This window comes from Poecilia mexicana, unplaced genomic scaffold, assembly GCF_051168715.1.
Source record: "Poecilia mexicana isolate PSO_F unplaced genomic scaffold, ASM5116871v1 scaffold_20, whole genome shotgun sequence".
NCBI classification, from domain to species: domain Eukaryota; kingdom Metazoa; phylum Chordata; class Actinopteri; order Cyprinodontiformes; family Poeciliidae; genus Poecilia; species Poecilia mexicana.
Genome location: NW_028263389.1, coordinates 18,577,293 through 18,600,918, shown reverse-complemented (window position 1 = coordinate 18,600,918; position 23,626 = coordinate 18,577,293). Strand labels below are relative to the sequence as shown.

General features: G+C 36.3%; 1 protein-coding gene across 1 annotated transcript in view; it reads left to right on the top strand.

Annotated features, from left to right (window-relative positions):
• Positions 1–2,815: 2,815 nt before the first annotated feature.
• Positions 2,816–23,626, top strand: part of tmtopsb (teleost multiple tissue opsin b) — a 38,778-nt gene continuing 17,967 nt past the window's right edge. Inside the window, exons 1-2 of the mRNA XM_014973242.2 lie at positions 2,816–3,595; positions 15,287–15,615. Of these exons, the coding sequence (XP_014828728.1) occupies positions 3,229–3,595; positions 15,287–15,615 (696 nt within the window). The 5' untranslated portion in view covers positions 2,816–3,228. The remainder of the gene's footprint in view (positions 3,596–15,286; positions 15,616–23,626) is intronic.

Below are 23,626 nucleotides of genomic sequence, written 5' to 3'. Positions count from 1 at the left end.
GAAACGGGACTGAACACAGAAAACTCAAATATAAACACACAAAAACACGGATCTTGACACAGACATTATTTATTAATCTAAACTGTTCTCATTTCTAATCCCTGTTGAATATCCGCTGCTTTTTTCAAACACTGAACTGGTCAACAAATCCACTTACATCTTCATCAGGTCTTAAAGGGGAACTATTAATCAAAATTCATATTTTGCACATTTGTATACTCCCATTTGGGTTTCTGCTGGTTTTTCTCGTTTCTGTACTTTACTCCGTCTTTGCCTTTTAATCTTCCCTCACCTTTCTCCCTTTTTCCCATCTCAGTGTCCATTACATTTGAAATAAACTGATGAAATCTCTAATAAAGTTTTAAATCTATGTATACATATACAGCTCTAGAAAAAGTTAAGAGGCCACTGCAATGAACCGCATTGAAAACCTCCTGGTTATTCCACCAAATACTGATTTCTGAACTCGTCCTGAGTTAAAACATTAGTATTGTTGTTTCTAAATGAACATAAACTTGTTTTCTTTGCATTATTTGACCATTTCTCATTTTCTGCAAATAAATACTAAAGTTTTGCTTCAAATTTCAGAGACATGTTGTCAGTAGATCATAGAATAAAATAAAAATGTTAATTTTAATCAAACATATACTTATAAAAAGGTAATCGGAGGAACTGATCAGAGCTGTATATACATATAAAGTGTTAAATAAAAAAGCAACAAAAAGCAAGTCTATGTAAATGACAAAAGCCCCAAAACACAGCCACTTTATGCTTCTAATTTTACCACCAGATTTTAGTATATTTTACATTTAAAACTCCACTTTCTTTCCCACTTTGCTGGTTATTGTTTCAAGAGTAAAAAGCTCCCATTTGGCCAAAGTGAATCTTGGGATACTTTATTTGCAGGAGCCGTCAAATTCAGAAACCTTTTGTTGCTTCTCTCTGACGAAATCGTCCTTCAAAGGAGCCACAATCTATGTTTACTGCTGGGCAGAAAATATTATTTCACTTAATATTCTCCTGAACCACATGTGGATCTTTAAGTGAGTGTGGAAAAAAGGAAATAACGTTATCTTTGAGTCACCCTGGCTTATTTTTGCCCGTTGTTATGCGTTGGGAATGAAGCCATTTCGTTTGACACTCTGTGATATCTTTGATTCTGCCGGGAAAGTTGGAGCTTTGATGTTTTTCTCTGAATCTCAATAAACCTCATGCTGACAAATTTTCTCATCACTCGAACACACGCGCACAATCCGGTTGCACATATTTGCAACACTTTGAAAAATGTTTCAACTTCAAGGAATTCCTGAAAGTCCCAAATTCCCAGAATGTGGAGATTCTTTGAAGGTTTCTTTCTGCTACTGGAACATAAACATTTTTATTCGTTTTGGACACTGACAGTTATTGAATAACAACTCTGCCCTACAGGTTTGTGTCTAAATATCCAGAATAACAAATTTAATATTCATTTATTCGTTTCTTATCATAATAAATGCTCTCTGTGAGAAGAGAAGGAGTTTTTGATGTGCTAACAATCCTATTTTCATTCATTCACACCTGGAAAGAAATCTCTGATTGCACAGTTGAATGTGAATAAAAATAAGAAAATTACCATAGTCCCAACAGCAAATGTCTTTTCTAGGTAGATTTAGGAATGTGACATATTTTGAATACGATTTTGCTCTTAGATCAACACATTTCATTTCATTTATGATTCCCTCTGGGTTTTCAAGGTTAAAATGAGCTGTTTCTGTAAAAAATACATTTTATTTTTTGTTCATGTCTACAAAAATCGTGCTTTTAGTTATACAGTCTGTAACTCAGTTTGACAGAAGTTGAACTTAAGCTGGTGATAAAGACGCCAGTGTAGTAAAAACAGAAGTGTTTTACTTTAACCATTCACAAAGTTACTGCATAGAATATTGATCCAAAGTATGGATAGTGTTGAGACCAAGTAGGCCTGAAACAATCAGATTAATCGTGATTAATCTGAGTCGGAAGTTTCAAGAAAAAAAGGTGGAAATTTCTGAATTTCAAAACTTGATTTGTTTTTTGTTTTTTTTTTTGCTGTTCTACTACTGAGTTATTTCTGAAGAAGTTTTTTTTTTTACACAAATTTACGACCTTCGGAGCTCAGAAATGTTTTACTTTTTAATTTTTGAGATTAATCTCAAAATTAAAAAAATAAATTTCTTGTAAATTTTCAAATTTTGGAGGTCAGACATGTCATTGTTTTTGTTTTGTTCTTTTTAGAAAATTTCTAAAATTAATGTCAAATTTTCTGTCTTTTCTCGCAAATTTTTGACTTTTCAAGCTCAGAAATTTTCTTGTTCTAGAAAATTTTGAGATAGATCTCAAAACAAAAATCTTAGATAAATCTCCACATTTCTTTTTTTTTTTTTTTTTTGCAATCTTTTGAAGCTCAGAAATGGCCTCGTTTTTTTTTTTTTTTTCTAGAATTCTCTCAAAATGTCTGCCTTTTTTTCTCACACATTTTCAACTTTTGGAGCTCAGACATTTTTTTCTAGAAACTTTTTGAGATCAATTTCAAAATTTCAGATGTTTTTCTCACATATTTTTGATTCTTATCCCAAAAAGAATGTTATGTTTTTGTAGAACATTTCTTAGATAAATCTCCAAATTTCTTAATTTTCTTGCAATTTTTTGACTTTTCAAGCTCAGAAATGTTTTTTTTCTAGATATCAAAGTGTCTGTAATTCTTCTCTCACAAATTTTGAACTTTTGGAGCTCAGAATTGTTTTTCTAGATAATTTTTGACTACTACTATCTACTGTTTTTTTATGATAATCGCAGGAATGTACTGTAATGAAACCCATCAGAGCCCCTTGTCTTTCTGCTCTTCATCCTCTCTCATTGTCTCCTGACTCGTCAGGCTCCCACAGCCGCTGAATCTGCCTCCAAACACTGTGGCGCAGACTGCGCTCCGGCGCCGCCTCCTGTTGAGTTTCGTCCCCCGGCGCGTTAAAAGGCGCAGTTGGCGATAAAAGCAGAAGCGCACAGCTGAATGTGAAGCGGGTTGGGGGGCGGCTCTCCGGATCACCTCCATGTCCTCTCTGAGTCCTCCCTCATTGGACACTTTGCTCCGCTGAGCAGGAACACCTGTGTGCACGATGCGCGCAAACTACCGCGGTGCGCCATCTCCTCTCCGGATGCGCTGACCGAGACCCGGATGGGTGCAAACTTCCCCTCTGGTCCAAACTTCCCGGTATGATCGCTTCCAACGCGAGCCTGAGCTGTGCGCGGTGTCCCGGAGAAGCGACGACGGAGGTGAGCGGAGCGGTTCCGGGCTCAGTGCCGGCGCCCTCCCTGAGTCCGACGGGGCACCTGGTGGTAGCGGTGTGCCTAGGCTGCATCGGCACGCTGGGCTTCCTCAGTAACTTCCTGGTGCTGGCGCTGTTCTGCCGGTACCGGGCTTTGCGCACGCCCATGAACCTGCTGCTGGTGAGCATCTCGGTGAGCGACCTGCTGGTCAGCGTGCTGGGGACCCCGTTCAGCTTCGCGGCCAGCACCCAGGGGCGGTGGCTGATCGGACGCGCTGGATGCGTTTGGTACGGCTTCATCAACGCGTGTCTGGGTAAGAATACTTCTTTATTAGGATTTCTGTGTGAATAAATGTTCCAGATTATTGTAGCTGCTTATTGAGAACCAGGTCTTCCGAAAGGAGCGTCTTAAATATTCACCTGTTTTTTCTAATTCAAAAATATTTTATTGAAGGAAATTAACGCATTTAGTTAAAGCTGCAATATGTAACTTTTACTTTATTTATTTTTTTAAATTGTTTTTTTCATATTTGTAAAAACTTTCACCATGTCATGACAGTATAATCTGTTTTTATTAACCATAGAATTGTTCAGATTGAAATTACAAAAACAAATTTAATGGAAATATGTCAATTTAAAAGAAAACTCATGTTTTCTTGGGGAAATAAAGTTTTTTCGCGAGGATGAGGTGATTTTTCAGCCATTTCGGAAAACATGTTTTTTTTTTCACACGAGTCACGTGATCAACAGTTGGATGCTAATACTGGCGAAAACGCAGCATATTTTTTAGAGAGCAAATTTAGTCATTTGTAATTTTAATTAGATTTTCTCAACATTAGAAGAATATTGACAATCGTAATCTGTTTTTTTCCGCATCACACAAGTCACGTGACCAACAGCTGGATGTTACTACTGGAGAAAACGATGAAGAAGACAACAGGAAGTAGGAGGAGGATGATGGTTTGTTTTTGTTTTGTTTATGTTTCTCTGACAATCTGGCTCTGCAGACCTCTCACAGTCTCACACAGTTCATAAAACTTGTGTGCCATTCCATCGTGTTGAATCCCTAGCTCTGATGTAAAATGGCCGACTACAATTTCAGCAAACGTAGCTGCTCTCAATATAAAGGGTTTGTCGCTCCAAAGCCTGGATGGCATCATGACTGAAATATGAATATCTCATGTAACTGTTTTTTTAAACGGCTTATCACATGAACAAGTTTATAGATGTGGGATTTTAATAAAAAATTTTATTTAATGGACACACTGGAATTGTGAAATTGAAATTTTACATTAGAATATTGACAAAGTTTTGAGCACATTTGTAACAGAAACAGAGCTTGAGACAGATAATCAGTGAAAAGTTCAATCTCCTCCATCTCCTTCCTGAGCTACTATTGAGGAAAAGCACTGCTTCAACCAAAAACAACCAGTCAGAGTCAGGAGGAGGGTCTAAGTGCTGTCAATCAACTTGTGTACCCCCTGCTCACTATTCTAATGGCAGAGAAACAACTTACCGTTAAAAGAAAACTGTTTATCTGCCATCATTGGTAGCCATGCTAACTAGTCTTAGCATGGCTAGACATTGCATCATAGGGGAAATCAGGATTGAAAGAGCTAAGACCCGCCTCCTAGCTCTGATTGGTTGTTTCTAGTTAGCACTGGGAAAAGGCAGAGGAGCTCAATTTTTGTCACAGATTATCTGCCTCATTCTGTCACAAGAGTCATAGTTTCAACAAATATGTAGAAAAACATGTTTTTACAGAAGTTACATACTGAGTTAAAGAGTTATTATAAATGGTAATGGCTGTGGGTAGGAAAGATCTCCTGTAGCAGTCTGTGCTGCAACGAATTTGAAGAAGCCTCTGACTGAATAGCTGCATTTACATTAAAATGTGCACAAAACTTTGTTGATATTTTGCTAATGTCTAATAAACATAATTTCACAATTGTGGTGTCTCCATTAAACAAGAAACACCTAAAATCAAACATGAATAAGTTTGTTCCTGTGATAAATTATTAAGAGATGTGCTACGCGGTCATCATTCTCCTACCATTTCCTGTCGTCTTCTTCGTCATTTATGCCAGTAATAACATCCGGTTGTTGATCACATGACTGGTGTGATGTGAAAAAATGTTTCCATTGCAGTTTTGCGAAATAAATCAATTTTGATATAGTCGGGGGGAAAAAAACCCCTCTTCTTTTTATCAAAAAACAAGTTTTTTTTTAAATTGCCATGTTTTCATTAAGCAAACTTAATTTCGAAATGTCAAATTGTGCAATTACATGGTCAGTAGCTTTTTAATGGAAAGCTACTGACACCTCTTTACTATTCTACATTATCAAGGCAGAACGTGTCCAACATAATCCAATAAATAATAAATAAAAGTAAACAAAGGCTTAAGGTGCAGTTCAGTGAACCAAACTTGAAAACTGAACTTCATTCAACAGAAAGCAAATTTAATCGTTAAGTTTTAATCCCAGAGGTACATGAAGGCACGTAATGTCATTCATAGAGGAGATGCATGCTAAAATAAAACACAGAAAAAGCATTTCTGAACCTCATCTTTAATAGATTAGCTCTGACTGGATCCTCTGAGGATGTGTTGAAATTTGTCAACCCAACCCAATAAAAATCAAGACTTGTAAGCCTGTAGATTTGAGGACAGTCAGTGTAATTACTGCGCGGGATTTATTGACGTAGCTTCTGGATTTTCCAGCCACTGGAGCGATGTAAGCTGAAGGCGAGCGATGACGTGACGGAGGCCTGACCCTGCCAACCTGATCGGGTTCTCACTTCTGATCTGCTCTGCTTGTCCTTAAAGAGGCTTTAACAATCAATCCTCCTTTGAATAGAGACTGCTCTTTATTTATATAATTGCTCTGGCATTAATTACCACTTCACCTTCTGGAATGTGAAAATAAGTTTGTGAGTTTAACCTGTTATTGGTCTTAAATTAGAGGAAATTATCAAAAATAATAATTTTACAGATAATAATTATTTACAGATAATAATCAATAATCATTTTAATAATCTGAGAGGCCTGGAAGGTTGATACACCAACAGCAGATCTTTAATTTGTTGTGGTGCATAGCCGTTTCAATGATTTATAAACTAACAACAGTATTTTAAAGTCTATTCTCTGAACTACGGGGAGCCAGTGTAGGGACGTTAAAACTGGTGTTATGTGCTCTAACTTCCTGGTTTTAGTCAGAACGCCAGCAGCAGCGTTCTGGATCAGCTGCAGCTGGAGGATAGATTTTTTTAGACAGATCTGGTGCAGTAATAAATGAAACTAAAAATAAACGCATGGATGAGTTTCTATAGATTTTGTTGGCTCATTTGACCTTTAATCCTTGAAATAAGTGATAGAAGGCCAACTTTGTAACTGTCTTTATGTGTCTCTGAAGGTTCAGGCCAGATTTCAGGCCGGATCTGTTGTTTCCAGCTATAGATCTCAGCTGAAGCTGACTCTAGATCTTTTTAGGTCCAAAGATAATAATTTCAGTTTTGTTTCTGTTCAGCTGGAGAATGTTATGGCACATGCACACATTTATCTGTTCAGTGATTGGATGGGTTCAGAGTCACATGGTGGCATCGTAATGTAGAGCTGTGCATCATCCGCATAGTTTTGGTACCTAATCTGATTACTTGTTGTTACCTTGAGATTAAGTAGATATTAATTAGAGAGGGGGCCATGATTGAACCTTGGGGTACCCAACACATGTGACTTCTGTCTGACTTGATGAGAAGTTACCAACTGAAATAAAGAAATCTCTGTACTTCTGGTCAACAGTGTCATTGAACACTGAACAGTGACACTTTGACTCGGGCAGTCTCAGTCCTGTGGCTGAAAGATTTCCAAACGGTCGGTCATCATTTGGAAGCTATTTAACTGTTGAAACAGCTTTTTCAATAATTGTGTTGGTGAAAGGAAGGCTGGGAATTGTAATTTTACTATTGCAGCTTGTCCAGATTGTTTTCTTTCCCGGCAGTGATTTGATATTTGCTGTTTTTATAGCCAAAGGGGGAAACACCTGATGAGTTATCCACATAATGACAGGCAAAACCGTTATTTTTAAACTATCAATACAACAGAAGAACATACTCTGGCTTGTTCTCACAGAGAATAAACATGACTGTTTGGTCAGTTTGTCTCTTTAAGTTGCTCTTAGGTATGTGGGTTTATAGTTGTTTATCTTGTGTCACTTCACATCCAGGCAGCAGGTAAATAGACAGGCTTTTAATTAAACAATATTATAGACGTGAAGTTTGTCTAAATTAATTTATTTTACCCTTTGAATGCATTTTGTTTAATCAAAAAGTAATTTTCTCCTGGCGTTTGTCCGTCTAGAAGTTACATCGTGTCTGCTTTTGGCAGTTGGTGGTTACCGTAGCAACCAGTAACTGACAGAGGAGGGTTACAGATGAATACAGATGCCAGTAAACTCCAACTTTTTAACTAATTTTTAAAGCAAGAATCTTACTTTTTTTGTTTTTATTAAACCTTTGGATTTGAGCCTCACTGTATGTAACAATAACCTTATGGAAAAAATGTGATAAACTCAGAACCTGATGTGGTACAAGAAAATACATTAAAATTATGATAAACTATGTTCATCTTTTACATCTTAATCAGTAAAAGAAAATTTTATGTTAATAATATAGACTTATAGGTAATAAAATCTGGAAATATAAATTAAAACATCTACTTTGTTTTCTTTTTCCATTCCTATTCAAATTTGGAAAATACTTCAAACTATTTTCATGTTTTTCTTTAATTCTCCAGCTGTTGAAGGAATCCTGTGATACAGAAATGTAAGCATGTGTCTGTGTGTGTTTAGGGTGTGTGTTTGAGATTTTTCAGATGAAAGTACATTAAGATATCCAAATATATCCCATCAAGCACTTTACATTTGTAGGTCAGTTTCATCTTCTTCGCATTGAACTAGAGATCAATGGTTTTTCTGTTCAGCATTTAACATTGACTTCACTTATATATGTTTAAATTATATTTAACAACAGTCATTCTACCTAAAATAATTAGGTGAAAACTGCTGGCAAAGCTTTGGAAACATCATTTATCTGTTCGGTGGTAGGATGTAGAAATGGCCTCGTTTCCACTGAATTGATCTGCTAAAGTACGTTATTTTATCTGTTTCCATTCTAAAATAAAAGCCATAATATTGCAGGAATAAAGTTGTACAAGAATAAAATATTACAAGAGTAAAGTCAAAAATAATACGTAAATAAAGTTGCATAGTCATAATATTGTGAGAATAAAGCCATAATATTAAAAAGAATAAAGTGGTGATAATACAAGAAAAGTCATAATGCTACGAGGACAAAGTTGTAGTAATACGAAAATAGTCGTATGAGAATTAAGTCATAATATTAGGAGAATAGAGTCGAAATAATTCTAGAATAAAGTCGTAATATTATGACTTTTATTTACTTACCATAGCCCTAACACTCTGTGGTAAGAAATATATGTTTTGATTTTACTTCTGGTTTTTTTTGCAAATAAAATCAGAAAGGGGGAACATTTTTTTATATATTTCTTCCTTTAATCCTCAAAAGTCACTTAATTAGTAAATATATTAATTTAATCTCAGGATAAATCCAGTTATTTAGACTGCTCAGAGATGAAGCTGTGAAAAAGTTTAAACAACAACTCAAAATTTGAACATCTCACAAATCTCTGTTCAAAATCTAAAAAGTTTTTTGTTTGGTTTTGTTGGATTTTAACTCCTGAAATTCACTAAATAATTCTAACTTTCTACCTGTTTTGTTTCCAGAATAAGCAGAAAAATAAGGCATAAGTTAATTTTAACAGTAGATGAATTAGCAACAAGCATTAGAACTGAGAGTGGATCAAAGACTATTAGAGATGTTAAAGATGAGCTTCTTCAGAGATTTCTGGGACCTTTGGGAACGGCTTTTCCAAAACTCTGGAAAAAGATGGCTGAACATCAAAGATTCATTAAGTAATTGGGGGTGATTGATGGCTGTAATTGGCCACCAAGTGGAGAAAAAGTCCTGCAGGGTCGAAAGGCTTTGTGTGATATTGATAGAAGTCAAGATGGTGTTGATTTAAGCATTAAATCTGAATGTGGTCTTAACATCTTTTGGAGGAGTGAGATCAAACTTGACTGTGTTTTAATTGCTACCCACAGAGGAGCTTCAGTTTGAAAAGCCTCGTTTGGATTCATACTGAGCTGCAGCGTGTTCATTAGGTGCAGTCAACTCCTACTTATTAACACTGATATTTCGCTCGCCTGCAGATGCGTTCCCAGTTTCAGCCTTGATAACAGAAGAACGCTCAAAGAAACATTTAATTTCTGCTCATAGATCTTAAATTCAGAGCCAAATCTTAAAAGCAAAGCAATTACAGTTAAAGTTTATTTCACCATAAATGCACAAAAATGGATATTGAATCACTTTCAGGCCCACTAAACATGCAATTTTCTGCTTCGGATTAAACTGGGACGTTGTTTGACCCTCCGCCTACGCAAGTGGAGATGAACAACGCTCTGTTTGGGAATTCACAAATAAAACTATGTTCGCTCCAGAGCAATTACCTCGGACAACATGGGAGTTATTGTAGCGTGCAGCGCCGGACGTCTGGCAGGCTTGTACTACAGCCTGGTTAGGTCACTCTCATTATGATAAAATAACTTCAATGAAGTCACCGAGAACATTTGACCTGCTTCTTCCTGCAACTTTGAGATGGATCTCTTCTCCAACACACCTAAATCAAATTAATGACACTAATGAAATGGTGATGAGGGAATTTAGGTGTGTTTTTGCAACGTTGCACATAGAATGATTAATCGTATTAATCGATTATAGAGTAATCATCAACTTATTTAGTAACCGATCAATCGTTAACTTGAATATAGAGTCAAAAAAGACCAGTTGCTGAAAGAACAATATATTCAGAGCAGTAATTAAGCCAAAATTGTACAAAAATGTGAACATTTTGCATTTAAGAAGAAAAAAAACACTTTGTAAATATATTCTACCACATACTCCTCAAGTGGCATAATTAAGCTTCTCCTGGTTAAAAAAAGGTTTAAATGACAATTCAGCAAAATGTGCCATTTTTCTTTATCCTATGTAGTAATTGTTAAAATGTATATAATTGCTAACTAAAATAATTGTTAGCTATGTCCAAAAGTTGCAGGAAGTCTTTGGTTTCAAGAGCATTTGCTAAAAATGTTTAAAAAGCCTTGAAATTGATGATTGTCTCATTCCTGTAGCACAATCAAAAGTTGACAATATAAGAAAAATCCCGGCTTTAGCTTCAGTTCAATTATTTAGTGAAGAAAAATCCTTTGTTAAGAAATAATTGTTTTTTACTGTTGGTGTTGTTCTGAAGTGGGCTGTATAAAAAACCTTTAATTGGCAATTGTCTGCCTCAGTTAGGCACAAGGACAACGGTATGTAAACAAAACCCTCTGTTTAACCAAAAAATACTTGACAAAATTAACAGAAATGCAAACATTTAAAAAAATTTCAGGATAAACAAAAAAATGATCTCTAACAATATATATATAAAGTACACACCTGGGGCATTATTACACACAAATGCTATTGTACAAGAAACAACAAAACCATTGAAATGTCAAGCCAACAAATTAAAACTATGACAAGAATTAAAACAACAATAAGAAAGTTTCTAGTTATTGGAGTTTGCAGATCGTTAGTATCTTCTCCAGCATCAGCTGCCTGATAGATTCCTTCACTTCCTGGTGTTGCATCATAAAAAGCCCCCCTCTCCCTGCCAAACTCTCATTTTACCAAATGTGTGGACCCATATTAGCAAACAACGGTTTTATTACAGAAAGTGAAATTATTATAAATAGACTAACTGTGAGATATGGCTCCATTATTTGCGCGTGCGTTTTTACAAGGTAAGAAGACTAACGTTCATTTACTTTATAAGCAAACATGATTAGAAAGATGTTAAATATCGCGTCTAACCTTAGTAACCATGGAGACAGTGCCGTACCATCATGTAGCCTAGCATATATGGAAAAAACTGGTTAGCATTTCGCCTTCTGTATGTTTTTAGGGATTCGTTCGGTTTAAGGGGAAACGTTGTTTATCACAGTGATATAAATCATGTGTTGTGAATTCAGGGAAAGTCAATAATTTAATCAACACGTCATGAGGGAGGAGGTACGGTGCGGTTTCTAAGCTAGCTGTTTCCAACTTTTGTAAATACCGCCGCCTATGAGCCCCAACCAGGTGTGTTACGTCACAGACAAATTATCTTGACTCTTAACAAGTAGAAGCCATGAATAAACTGGGAAAAAAAACAACTTTGGAAAACAATTTTAGTCGCTCTGTTCAATATTCCCCTCCCTCACTTCCTACGTCCATCATGGCGCCTCGAATGATTAAGTGACTTAGTTGCAAAGGGTCAATACCGGAAGTCCACTGTATTCACACTTTTTATTCTTTCCGCTCACAGATAGCGTGTGAGGTTAGGACTCATATTTGTTATTTCTCATAGTTTTTAAGACAATCTAACAGAAATGAATAAGAATACACTGTTATGTAAAAATTAGTTGAGGATTATTCAGCAGCTAAATTTATTTATAATTCACTTCCTCGCTCAGTTGTTTCTTTGTATAAAGACAAATACTACATCTAGCAGTTAAAATCGTAGTTGCTTAATCTTTTAACTTTATTTTGCAAGCAAAATCAGTCTTTTATGACAGTGAATCAATCACTAAACCTATTATTTACAGGAGATGGTTGTAAGATTGTGCTGAGGAAGCAGCAGCAGGGAAACACTGACAAATGACCTGATTTGTCAGAAATACAATCAGGATCTGGAAAAGAAATAAAATGAAGACGTAACAATGGAAGAAAACTCCAGAAAGGAGGTGAAGATAAAAGAAGAAGCAGCCAAAATGAAAAATGCTTAGTTAGTTTGCTGACTCAGTCCAGGGACATTAGGTCATTCATTCCCCCCATAAATCTATTCTACACCTTTCCTGAGTTGGAGGATGAAGAATCAGGCCTTGGGTAAAAAACCTATTAAAATGCATGCTGGAGAATCAAAGTGGGCCGTGTTTGAATGAGAGCCAGCATTAGGGACCCGTATTCCCACCAGGCTCTGGGTACAAACTGTGCAATCGTCACAAAAATTAATAGAAAACCGGCGGCTGCTGAGATAAACCTTCAGAACACAGAGCACCCTCTTCAGCACCGCAGGGAAGTTTCACAGAAATATTTCTCTGATCTGTTTACCCATTAATGGCAAGATGAATTCCTGTCATTATGTTTTGTTTATTTGTCTTTTTAATGCCATTATTGCATTCTTCCTTCCATTTTGTGTAATCTTCAAATCCAGAGATCCAGCTAGACTTCCCTACATGAAACAAGTGATTTCCTTAGCATGTCAGCAAGTTTTACAAAGGTTACCTTAGATTCAGGTGTGTTTGAGCAGCAACGCTTCCAAAACATGCAGGACAGCAAAGGGAAACACAAAACAATATTTATCTTCACATTTCTGCTACAAAAGATGTTTCCATTTATCATACAATTGTGGAATTATACGAAACACACCAATTTCGAAAGAAACTCTTTTTTTGTTTTTGATTTCATATCACACGAATCACATGATCAACAAACGGATGTTACTACTGGCAAAAACCGCGAAGAAGACGACGACAGGAAATAGTTGGAGGATCATGGTATGGCATGTATTATTATGTGAACAAATTTATCCACATGGGATTTTTATTTTGTTTCTTAATTACTGAAAACACTGCAATTGGGATTGTGTTTTTCTTAAATTAGTGGAATATTTACAAACTTTTGCGGCACTTTGTAATGGAAACACAGCTACTGACACCGTACTTACCAGTACCACATTTATTTATGTTAGACCATCTGAAACTTGTTTGGTTTTAGAATAAAATGTATCATTTAAAGGTGCAAAAGCATTTGTTGTTGCAGTAACTAAAGTAGCAGTGTATGAGTGAAAAATATTACATCATAAACAGAAAGCAGCTGCAATTCAAATACTTTTCTTAACAGTTTTATAAAAATTGAAGTCAAATTCTATAAAACAAAAATGGTAAATATAAAAATAAAAATTGCTGTACCTAATGATTCAAAATAAAATCATGTGTAAAGATTTAGACAAAACAATAGTGGATGGAAGCAGTTAAAAATCCTGATGTATAACCGGATAGGGAGCAAAAAACAAAAAAAAGAACAATAATTAGAGCAGTTTTCATTTTGAAAAGATTAAAAACTTTTATTTTTCTTCTTTAGATTTTGTACTTTACTAACAGCATGCTCTAGCCTTGCCAAATTTTTAGCCAATCATCAGCCTTCGTTTGGCAGGAAGGTGAAGTGAATATCTGTGATTAAAATCCTGCAGAGTCGAGGTAAAGTGCCTCTGAATCAGCACTTCAGTCTGATTAACTTTTATTAAGACTTATTCTATTCAGCAACAATTAACTCCACCATTGTTTTGAATACATTGAGTAATTTACAATTGATAAAGGTGACTTTATAAACTTTAAGACAAGTAATCAATCGTGTCTCAGTGGGTTATTGTAGTTTATGTGCTGCAACATATAAAAGTTTGATTAAAACAAAACTAAGAGGGGATAAATAATATTTTCTAGGGTTGTAAACGAATATTTTAGTAATTGAGCAATCTATCGATTATTCTTATGATTAATCGACTAATCACGGAAATTTTCCTTGAGGAACTTTGAATTTTATTGATCAAGGTACTTGAACCATTTGAGGAATCGTGTCAGCCCTAATATTTTCTTCAGCCAACTAAGTCCTTTTTTTTTAAAGATAAGCCTTAATTGAACTCTTACTGCTATGTACAATACATTAAATTACATTTAAAAATCTTTATAATGAAACAAAACACACAGGTATTATGACCTTTGTGAAACAATTATTTTATTTTTCATGGAGCTCAGTGGGTGCTGATTGTTACAGCAGGATTGGAGGAGTCATAATATTTATAATTTAATATTTTATATATTTCCTTTCTTCTGTTGGTTTCCTTTTGTTCATCTAAGTAAAGGCATTGAATAAACCCTGTAGCTTGTTAATTTTTGAGACAATTAGTAAATGTTTAACAAGAGCTGAAACCTCTCAGGGTTTCCTAAACATTTATGTTGTTGTGTAACCATGTAAAATGAAAATTGCCTGAGGAAAACCCAATCCACTGAAGGCTTTAGAAACTGCAGAATTATTTGAGAAATAATTTTTTTTCTTTAACAGCTCAGAAACATTAATTTGTAGTTGAACACTACGTGATACACAACATTAAGGCTTAATTTATTGAACATTGTTGCATGAATTAAAATTTTTCTACCTTGTATGCACCACGTGCACAAAGAAAAGGCAATTTATTCCAGCAGAGATGAAGGATAAAGATAAAAAAGTGGTGAATATGTTGGGGAAAAATGACCATAAACCTGCTACTGGAAATGATTCAGGTTATTATTAGTTGTCATTTTGTTAAGGGAACAAAACGTAGAAGAAAGTAAAAAATAAAAGGTGATCAAGATGAGATGAAAACAGCTCTGGTTTTGGTTTTGATCATTCTCAGTCATTCTTTTGGAAACTGTTGCTTCAGTTGGCAGAAAACCCACCTCATGTTGGGTCCTGGACGTCGTCATAGCAACGCATTTTCATTGGTTAGGGATTCCCAGGCAGCCTGGAAAAGAATAAAGGATATGGAAAATATTTCCATCCATCCATCCATCCATCCATCCATCCATCCATCCATCCATCCATCCATCCATCCATCCATCCATCCATCCATCCATCCATCCATCCATCCATCCATCCATCCATCCATCCATCCATCCATCCATCCATCCATCCATCCATCCATCCATCCATCCCCTATTCAAACGTTGTACCACTACAGAAGCATAAATCATGGTAAATTCTGGAAAGCTTGTAGGAACCGGGTCAACATGCTTTTCTGTCCTGCCTCCCTCAGGCATCGTCTCCCTGATCTCCCTGGCCGTTCTGTCCTACGAGCGTTACTGCACCATGATGACGCCCACCATGGCGGACGGCAGGGACTTCCGGCCGGCGCTGGCAGGGATCTGCTTCTCCTGGCTGTACTCCGTGGCCTGGACGGTGCCTCCGCTGCTGGGCTGGAGCCGCTACGGCCCCGAGGGGCCCGGCACCACCTGCTCGGTTGACTGGAAGACCCAAACTCCAAACAACGTCTCCTACATCGTCAGCCTTTTCACCTTCTGCCTTGCCTTGCCGTTCGCCGTCATCGTCTACTCCTACGGGAAGCTGCTGTTCGCAATCAGACAGGTGAGATCCTGCAAGCTGACTGCGCTGCAGCTGCATTTCCATTACAAATGTGTGCAAGTCTTTGTCTACATTCTGCAAACGTTAAAAAAACAATTTTACAATTGTGGTCTTTCCCTAGAATAAGAAAGGCAACTAAAATCATACATGAATAAGAAACCAGCTGTGGCTGAGATAAGACATTTTTAATTCAGATCTTAGTGAAAGGCTCACCAGCAGTGCACTACCTTATCTGTGACCTTAACTAAATCATCAAAAGCATGTTCAAATGCAGACCTGATAAGAGAGTCAGGAATATTCAAACATTTCAAAGAGACAAACTTGTAATCTAAGAAATGCCATGACTGGAGAATCAGATGTGACATCTTCACATCGTAGCCATTAAAGCTGCCAACATTCATGTTTGTCTGGTCCTGAACTCTACAGCGTCTGACACTGCCGCCCGTTGAGCCGCTTGGAGATTAATACGCGTCTGAAGCTGCGTCTTTATGGCATTTAGCACGAGTGGAAAGAGGACATAATGAACTTTAACAGTCACGCTGTATGCGGTTCGGTCGTAACTGCCTTGACTCTGTGTTGCATCGACTCAACAAGTTGTAAGAAACTTTCTTCAAAGATTTTGGGTCATATCAACATTAATTAACTTGATTTTTTTTAAATTTATTCAGTAATAATTTGTTATCAAGTCTTTAAACCACTGCAACAATTAAAATAATTTGACTGAAAAGATACAAAGCTAATATTTATCCTTCAAATGAAACTAAACTACCAATCTGTAAATCATTAAAATATATATAAAAACCCAAATATGTCACTTCTTTTACTTAAATCTCCAAAAAGAAATGTAAACCAAAACAGATACAACACAATTTGAAGTTATTTGCTGTTGTAGCGTCAAATATTGTTCTACAAACTCATCTTTTGTGGCCCAGAAATAATTTGGTACGCGTCGGCTATATTTTTGTCTGTTTCTTTTACAACAAAAACAGACGAAATTATAAAAAAATTAAACATCAGCAATTTATTTTGGTTTGGTTTTAGTTTATATTGAGACTTTTCATATTTCCCTCTTTGTACTGAGATGGTTTATGCAGATATTAGTTGTTTGAGAAACGTTTCTGTTCAGCTAGCTGTGCTCGTTACTGTTGATTGCCATAAATATTATTCAGCCATAATAATTCATCATTATGGCTGATGATGAATCCGTTCTGTTTGAAGTTTTCCACTGGTAAGACCCGTAACATGCTCTAAGGTCTATAAATATGTTCCTTCTGGCCTGGGGATTTCTCAGGATTTCTGGTAGAAAGATCCAGATTATTGCTTAAGTCTCGGTTCTGGCGGACGATGGATGAATCACTGTGTAAAGTTTGAGTAACTCTTTGTTCCTAACCTTGAATCCATTCTTCCATTATCAAAATCTGTGCAGGGGAGACCGGTGTCTACACCCTGGACAGGTCACCAGTCCATCGCGGATCAATCCTTTAATATAATGATGTAGAACTGGTCACTAGCTTGTGTCTGCTCCTGTCTTGTCACTTTACAAAAGTTTTGGCTTCCTTTTTTCAAGAGCTTTGGCTGCGTTGTCTAACAAAAACAAACACAAAGGAAGATGGTTGGAATACTGGAAATAATTCTATATTTTATGTTCCTGACTTTAGTGGTTCTGATAAAAAAAAAAAAACGCAGATTAAGGGAAAGTTGAATTTTAACGGGGACCTATTTTGCAAAATTCACATGTTTCACATTTTTATGATTCCATTTGGGTCTCTACTGCTTCTAATAATCCACCCAGCTGTTTTTTTTGGTGTCTGGAAAACAAGCTGTTTCTAAAACTTCCAGAATGTAACGTTTCAAATCAGCAGGCACATCGCCGTTACCTAGCAACCCCAGCTGAACTCTGCCCGTTACCTAGCAACCCCAGCTGAACTCTGCCCGTTACCTAGCAACCCCAGCTGAACTCTGCCCGTTACCTAGCAACCCCAGCGGAACTCCACCCGTTACCTAGCAACCTAAGCTGAGCTCCAGAATGTTTGGTCAGCTGGTTTTACTGCTGTATGTGCTGTACAATGGCTGCTGGACATCGCACAGTCAGACATTGGAGTAAATTTGTGGGATGTTTCCTCTGGGGAACATTGTCTTAAGCATTATTTCTCTCGGTTAATCTTTACACTTCTAGAATGATGGGCTTTAAAAGGAATCTATTGTGGAAAATGCACATTCTGTACATTTTTGTACTTCCTTCTGGGTCCCTACTGCTTCTAAAAACAGCCTAAGCACTTAAAAGAAAACACTCTGTTGGTTGTTGGCAATAAGTTAATATTTTTTTATGTCTGTAAAATTTGCCATTTCAAAAACCTGTAGAAAGTAACATCACAAATATGCAGTCACTGTGCTGTTACCTAGCAACCAAGTTGAGCTACAACACATTTGGTCAGCTGGTTTTACTGCTGTTTGTGCTGCTGGAAAAGACAAGTATTTTGTTGTTATCTTACCATCCAGAAACCACTTGCCTCATTCTTGTTGGTTGTGCAGGAGGCTCCATTTCTGCTTTTCAGAGCTATGTTAGAACCCAGGAGGCCCTAAACCAGCTCATTCTGAAAGGAGCTCAAAATAGGCAGAACCGACCAGGCTAAAATCTCATTATCTGAGAAGAATTTTGTGCAGAAAATGTTTTGTATAGCCAATAAACCTGCCCTAACCTGTTCAAGGAACCATCACAGGTCACCTTTAAAACGGTCAATGTGACGATTGGGAGGGCGTAGTTGGGAGCAGGACTGTATTGTTGTTGACTGGGTTATAGACGGCTTTGGTCATTACACCCTGCCGAGGATCCTCATTAAACCTCAAGGCCACAGATCTGGTCACCCATCATCATCATCGCTTCACGAGAAACAGAGACTCCACATGTAGCTGTGTAGTAATCCATCTCACGCTACCAGTGGTGACCCAGTGCCAGTTGTCTCTACAATTGAGGCAATTTCCATCAACCCGAGGAGGAGAGAAAATTACGCAGCAAAGCTACTGAAATGTCGGTTTTAAGATCACTGTGTAGGCCGAGTACAACAGCTACTGTTGTACACCTCAGATTGGATGTTCTGCTAACATCTAATCTGAGGTGTTTAATTAACTTACACATAAAGGTTGTTATCAGAATCCCTAATATATCAATGCTGCTGCACAAACCTTTAGTTTAATCTAAAAAAGATATTGGGTCCAACTTCGCTCAGATCATCTTGCCCAGATTAGCAGTCTTTAACAATTAAGCGTATCACATTGGGATTCTATGTTATAGACACAAACAAAGTGTTTGTGTCTATAACATAGAATCCCAATGTGATACGCTTTTAAAAGATTATATACCATTGTTTTTTTGAGAATGTTCATTTTTTGGCTGATAGACAAACTACAAACAATCTTTTGCCTCAGGCTGAGTAGGTGTTTCTCTTTCTTTACAGCATTTCTTCTTTATGCTGATCAGTCTACATGTTGACAACTTAATGAGGCATATTTCAACACATCCATCTCCTGCATCTGTTTACCTTCTTTATTTGCATGATGTATTACATCTTTTAGACACTTTTTGTGCATCATTCAACTTCAAGTTGTTTTTTTCTCTTTTTTTTGCAGGCCCTCTATTCCCAGTGGATGAGAAACTAATTTGGCCAGTCCATTTCCCAGTTTATGTGCTGTGTTTCATTTGATCTCGCACAAAGTTCTCCTTTAAAAGAATTTGCAAGGTTGCAGTTTTAAAGAATGAGTGATTCTCAAAACTGGATGTAATATAAAGCGAAACTCCAGTTATAATTGAGAAATTCCTTTTTCTTTAAAGCAGAAATAACCGAGGATGCATGAAGGGTTGTTACAGTCACATTAGAAACTCGAAACAACATGGCAGACCTACAGTCATGCAGGCCTGTTTTATTTTATTTTATTTGTTTATCATATTGGTTATTTTGTTGATTAATACCTCTGTTTGTAAGTTTGTAATGTTTGTCTTGTATGCTCTAATTGATGAATTAAAAAAGACAAACCCTAAACGACAAGGAGCTGCAACTGCAGTGAAAACTGGCGCATGCCACACTTTTCAGATTTTCATTTGTAAGAAAAAAAAATATATACACATTTTTCTTTGAGTTTAAAATCAGTTTTAAATAAAAAAGATGAGTAAACACCCAAACGCTGCAAAAGCCCAAATCCTAGCAAGTATTTTTGGTCTAGTTTAGAGTGAAAATATCTTTAAATAAGACAAAGCTGACTTACAACCAACTTTTAAAGAAGATACAGAAGCTTGTTTTAAGTGAATAATTCATTAATATTGGTTAAAAAATATTGGTTATAAATTAAATAATCTACCAGTGGAACAAGACATTTTCTCCATATTATAAATTAAATAAATAACAATAAAATTACTATTTTAAGTCAATAATTCCCCAATATTGATGAAAAATTACTAGTTCCACTAGCAAATTATTCCCTAAATATATGACATTTGTCCCAAATAATCTTGACAGTAAAACCAATAATTATTTATCAGGATTCAGGAATTATGTACTTAAAACAAGCTCCTGTATCTTGCAGAAAAGTTACTTATACGTTAGTTTTGTTTTATTTAAGTGTATTACAATATTTGCACTAGAAACTAGACCAAATTACTCAGTTGGATTTTGTGCTTTTGCAGTGAATTCCAGCGTTTTATGGAGCGATAAAGACAGGACTTTATTAGATTTGTTATCCAGACGAATCTCTCATTAAAGAGCTTTAATTTATACTCCAGTTTCTATCAGCAGAGGTAAAATCATCGTCATTTCCAGTTCGCTGATGTAAGTTAGACACAATTGTGCATCCACCGTCTGCTGTAAGCTGTCATGGATGAGGAGCAGGAGCAGAGGAGACGGGACAGAAAGAAATCGATGCTGCGCTCATGTTGTCGGTCGCGCCATCTGAATTAATTACGGGAGGAGAACAGAGCCAGGTGCCGCGAGGAGTCGCTCAGTGAGCCTCTTGTTAGTGGTGGCAGGTATGCTGACGGATCCACGCAGGTGTGAAGACGAGCAAAAACCTGACAGGAAAAACAGCTATGATAAACTGACAAACAGGGTTTTTCTTAAGTTACTCTATTTGGGTCTCTGCTGATCTGGTTTTAGGATAGGAGGCAAACCGAGACCAAATTAAACTTTTTCTTGGAGCAACACAGATTATGGAGACTGAGAAACTCATAGTGTTAGTAATTAAGCAAGTTGATTGCTGAGTTTACTTAAAGAAAGTTTGTAGAGATTTGTTTCTTCACGGATCTCTGAAGGTCTTGGCAGCATTTAAATCAGATTTTAACCTCTTGGTTCTTTTCTTTGTTGGTCATTCTGCTGTAGTTTTGCACATTCTTATAATGTTGATTAATTTTGTATTTTCATTTGACCCACATTGCAAAAACACTTGAACACTTATATCTGGTGCCAATAGTGTCAAAAGGTTTAAATTCACTGCAAAAACATAAAATCTGAGTCACTCAGGCTGCAGTGTGAACGCACCCTTAATAGTTGGAAGGTTTTTGAAACAACTCATTTTCCAGACACTAAAAAACATGAACTTAATGCCAAAAAATAGCTGGGTGGACTTCTATTTAAACTTTTTACTTTTATTTAGATTTTTTAAAAGTTTTTTCCTAAAATCTACATACAAATAAAGGTGACAATTCTTCCCAACTTAGCTTACCTATTTGTGACTTTCTATAAGAATCATACCATTCACTTTATATTACCTACTGACTACTAGATTGGTTAAAATAATCTGAGATACTGTACCTTTAAAAAAGATGGTAAACGATCGGGATTAAAATCTGAAAATCCATGCATTTTAAATGTGCTTTGCCATCGTAAATGGTGCGTATTTGTGTGAAATGTCACAGTTCTGCTGTCATCCTGCAGCAGTCGAGGTGCTCAGTTACTTCCAGAGAAGATAATCCCTTGCTTACACAGCACACTCTTTTTTTCCTCCCGAACAGGTCAAATACTCTCATATTGTCAGGGTTTTTCAGACTCTGATATAATCTGTTGAGTTTGTTAAAACCAGAGGCTTCACACAAGAGGAGCGAAGTCTGAAGCCTCTGGTTCACACTTCGCTCCTCTGGAACTTGCAAACATGCAAACTCTTCTGGAGTTAGCATGTTCCAGAAGAACATGCTAACTCCGAGCGTTTTGTTTTGTTGGAAAAGGTTCGGCTATAATTTCAACTGTCATGAAGCTGTTCATGTGTAACTTTTCTGTGTTTGTCTCAGGAACAGGACGTTGACAAACTCACTCGGGTTCACTGTATTTATTCTAACAAAAGAGAAAATCAAGATGGTGGTTAACATACGATAAATAACCTTTAACAAACTACAAAGCAGTATCTGCCAACAAGCAGTAAGCAGCAGTTAAAATTAAAGGTAGCTAAAATGAACAACATTAATAATAACAGTTAAAAATATTTTCAAAACATAAATTTACTCATGATACACCAAATTTGTCTAAAATATACACTTGTAGAGAAAGCACAGAGCTGATCCACAGTTACCGACAGCAACAGAAAAAAAAGGGGGCGGAGCTGTCTGTTACTGGTTACTATGGCAACCACCAACTGCCAAGAGCAGCCTAACATAACTTAACACACCAATAAATGTCTGGAGAAACTGGAGAAACAACTTCTAAAGAATAAATAAACAAGTTTTGACAAAGTTCACATTTAACCCGGTTACTCACAAACAAAGTTTGATTCCAGAAAGACTCTTCTGTTGAAAAAAAACACTGATCTAAAGCATTCAGTGCTGACTAATAATTGAGTTATGCTTGTCTTTTGTCTTTTGCAACATTCTTTTAAAGTCATTTCATCATGAAAATGTATGTTTGTTTAATAAAAACACACAAAAATAAAGCTTTTCTGTTGTAGACTTTATGCTTTTACATCCTTTTAAGTTTGACACTTGGTCACCAGACACTTATAACAAAAATTATATTGTTGCTTTTAGGGTTTTCACCCCATTATTGTCTGATGTTGACTTCGCCCAGTAGCCTTATTGTTACTGACCTCACTTTCTCCCTCATCTTGATGTGATACGGTTGTTTTTCCTGGTTATGCATCTATTGAAAACTAACTCTGTGTCCTGCAGGAAGTGGGAATATTCTTTGAACTTGCTCAGCATTAAGCTGACGCAGCAGCTGTCACCTTGACTGAAAGGCTGCATGCTGCTCAGGGTAACACTGACGGTGTTACTTCGTTCAGAAAATAATCGGTGAAAGGGTGACCTGTCAAAGACGGACATGATGGAAAAACTTCTGCTCTTATAGGAAGACATGCTGGACGGAGCTGATTGGATGAGAGAGAAAGAGTTTCTAAAGAAAACCTGGATGAGTTGGACTAAAACCCGATTTTATTTTACAATTTCTCTCAAATGAGACCAAAGGAAATTGGAAATTGGATGCCTTTCTCATAATAAAGCAAAAATTATAATTTTTTTTTTATCTTCAGTGATTTACAGTCAGACATTTGACTACTTTGATTAAAATATTTTATGCTTAGTTTATTTAGTTTGTAACCCTTTTTTTTGGTAAAAAGTTTTAACGCCACCAAATCAATTAGTCGCATGTTAAATTAAAATGAGCTCAATAATTTCTATTTTTGTGATTTATTGTTTTCCTTTTCTCTCTTTCTACCAAAAATTTGATTACATTTTGAGTCCAGAACCTGTCCAAATCCAGTCTGTTTGTTGTAGGTTTATTGTGAATGGCTAATGGCTAATATATACATTGTATACATAAAAAGCTATCTCTTTTTTTGATGGACAATTTTGTTTACAGAGACTTCATAATTAATTTCATTTTTTGTTTCTGTTTTGTTTATTTTAAGTTTTTGCACTATCATGCTGTCACCATTATATTGCTTGAAAATTGTCTCAAAACAATATTACAGTTTATAGTAATAATTTCAGTGATAAAGTTCCAGTAAAATTTATTAAGTTCGTGGCTGAAACCTAACAATCTGT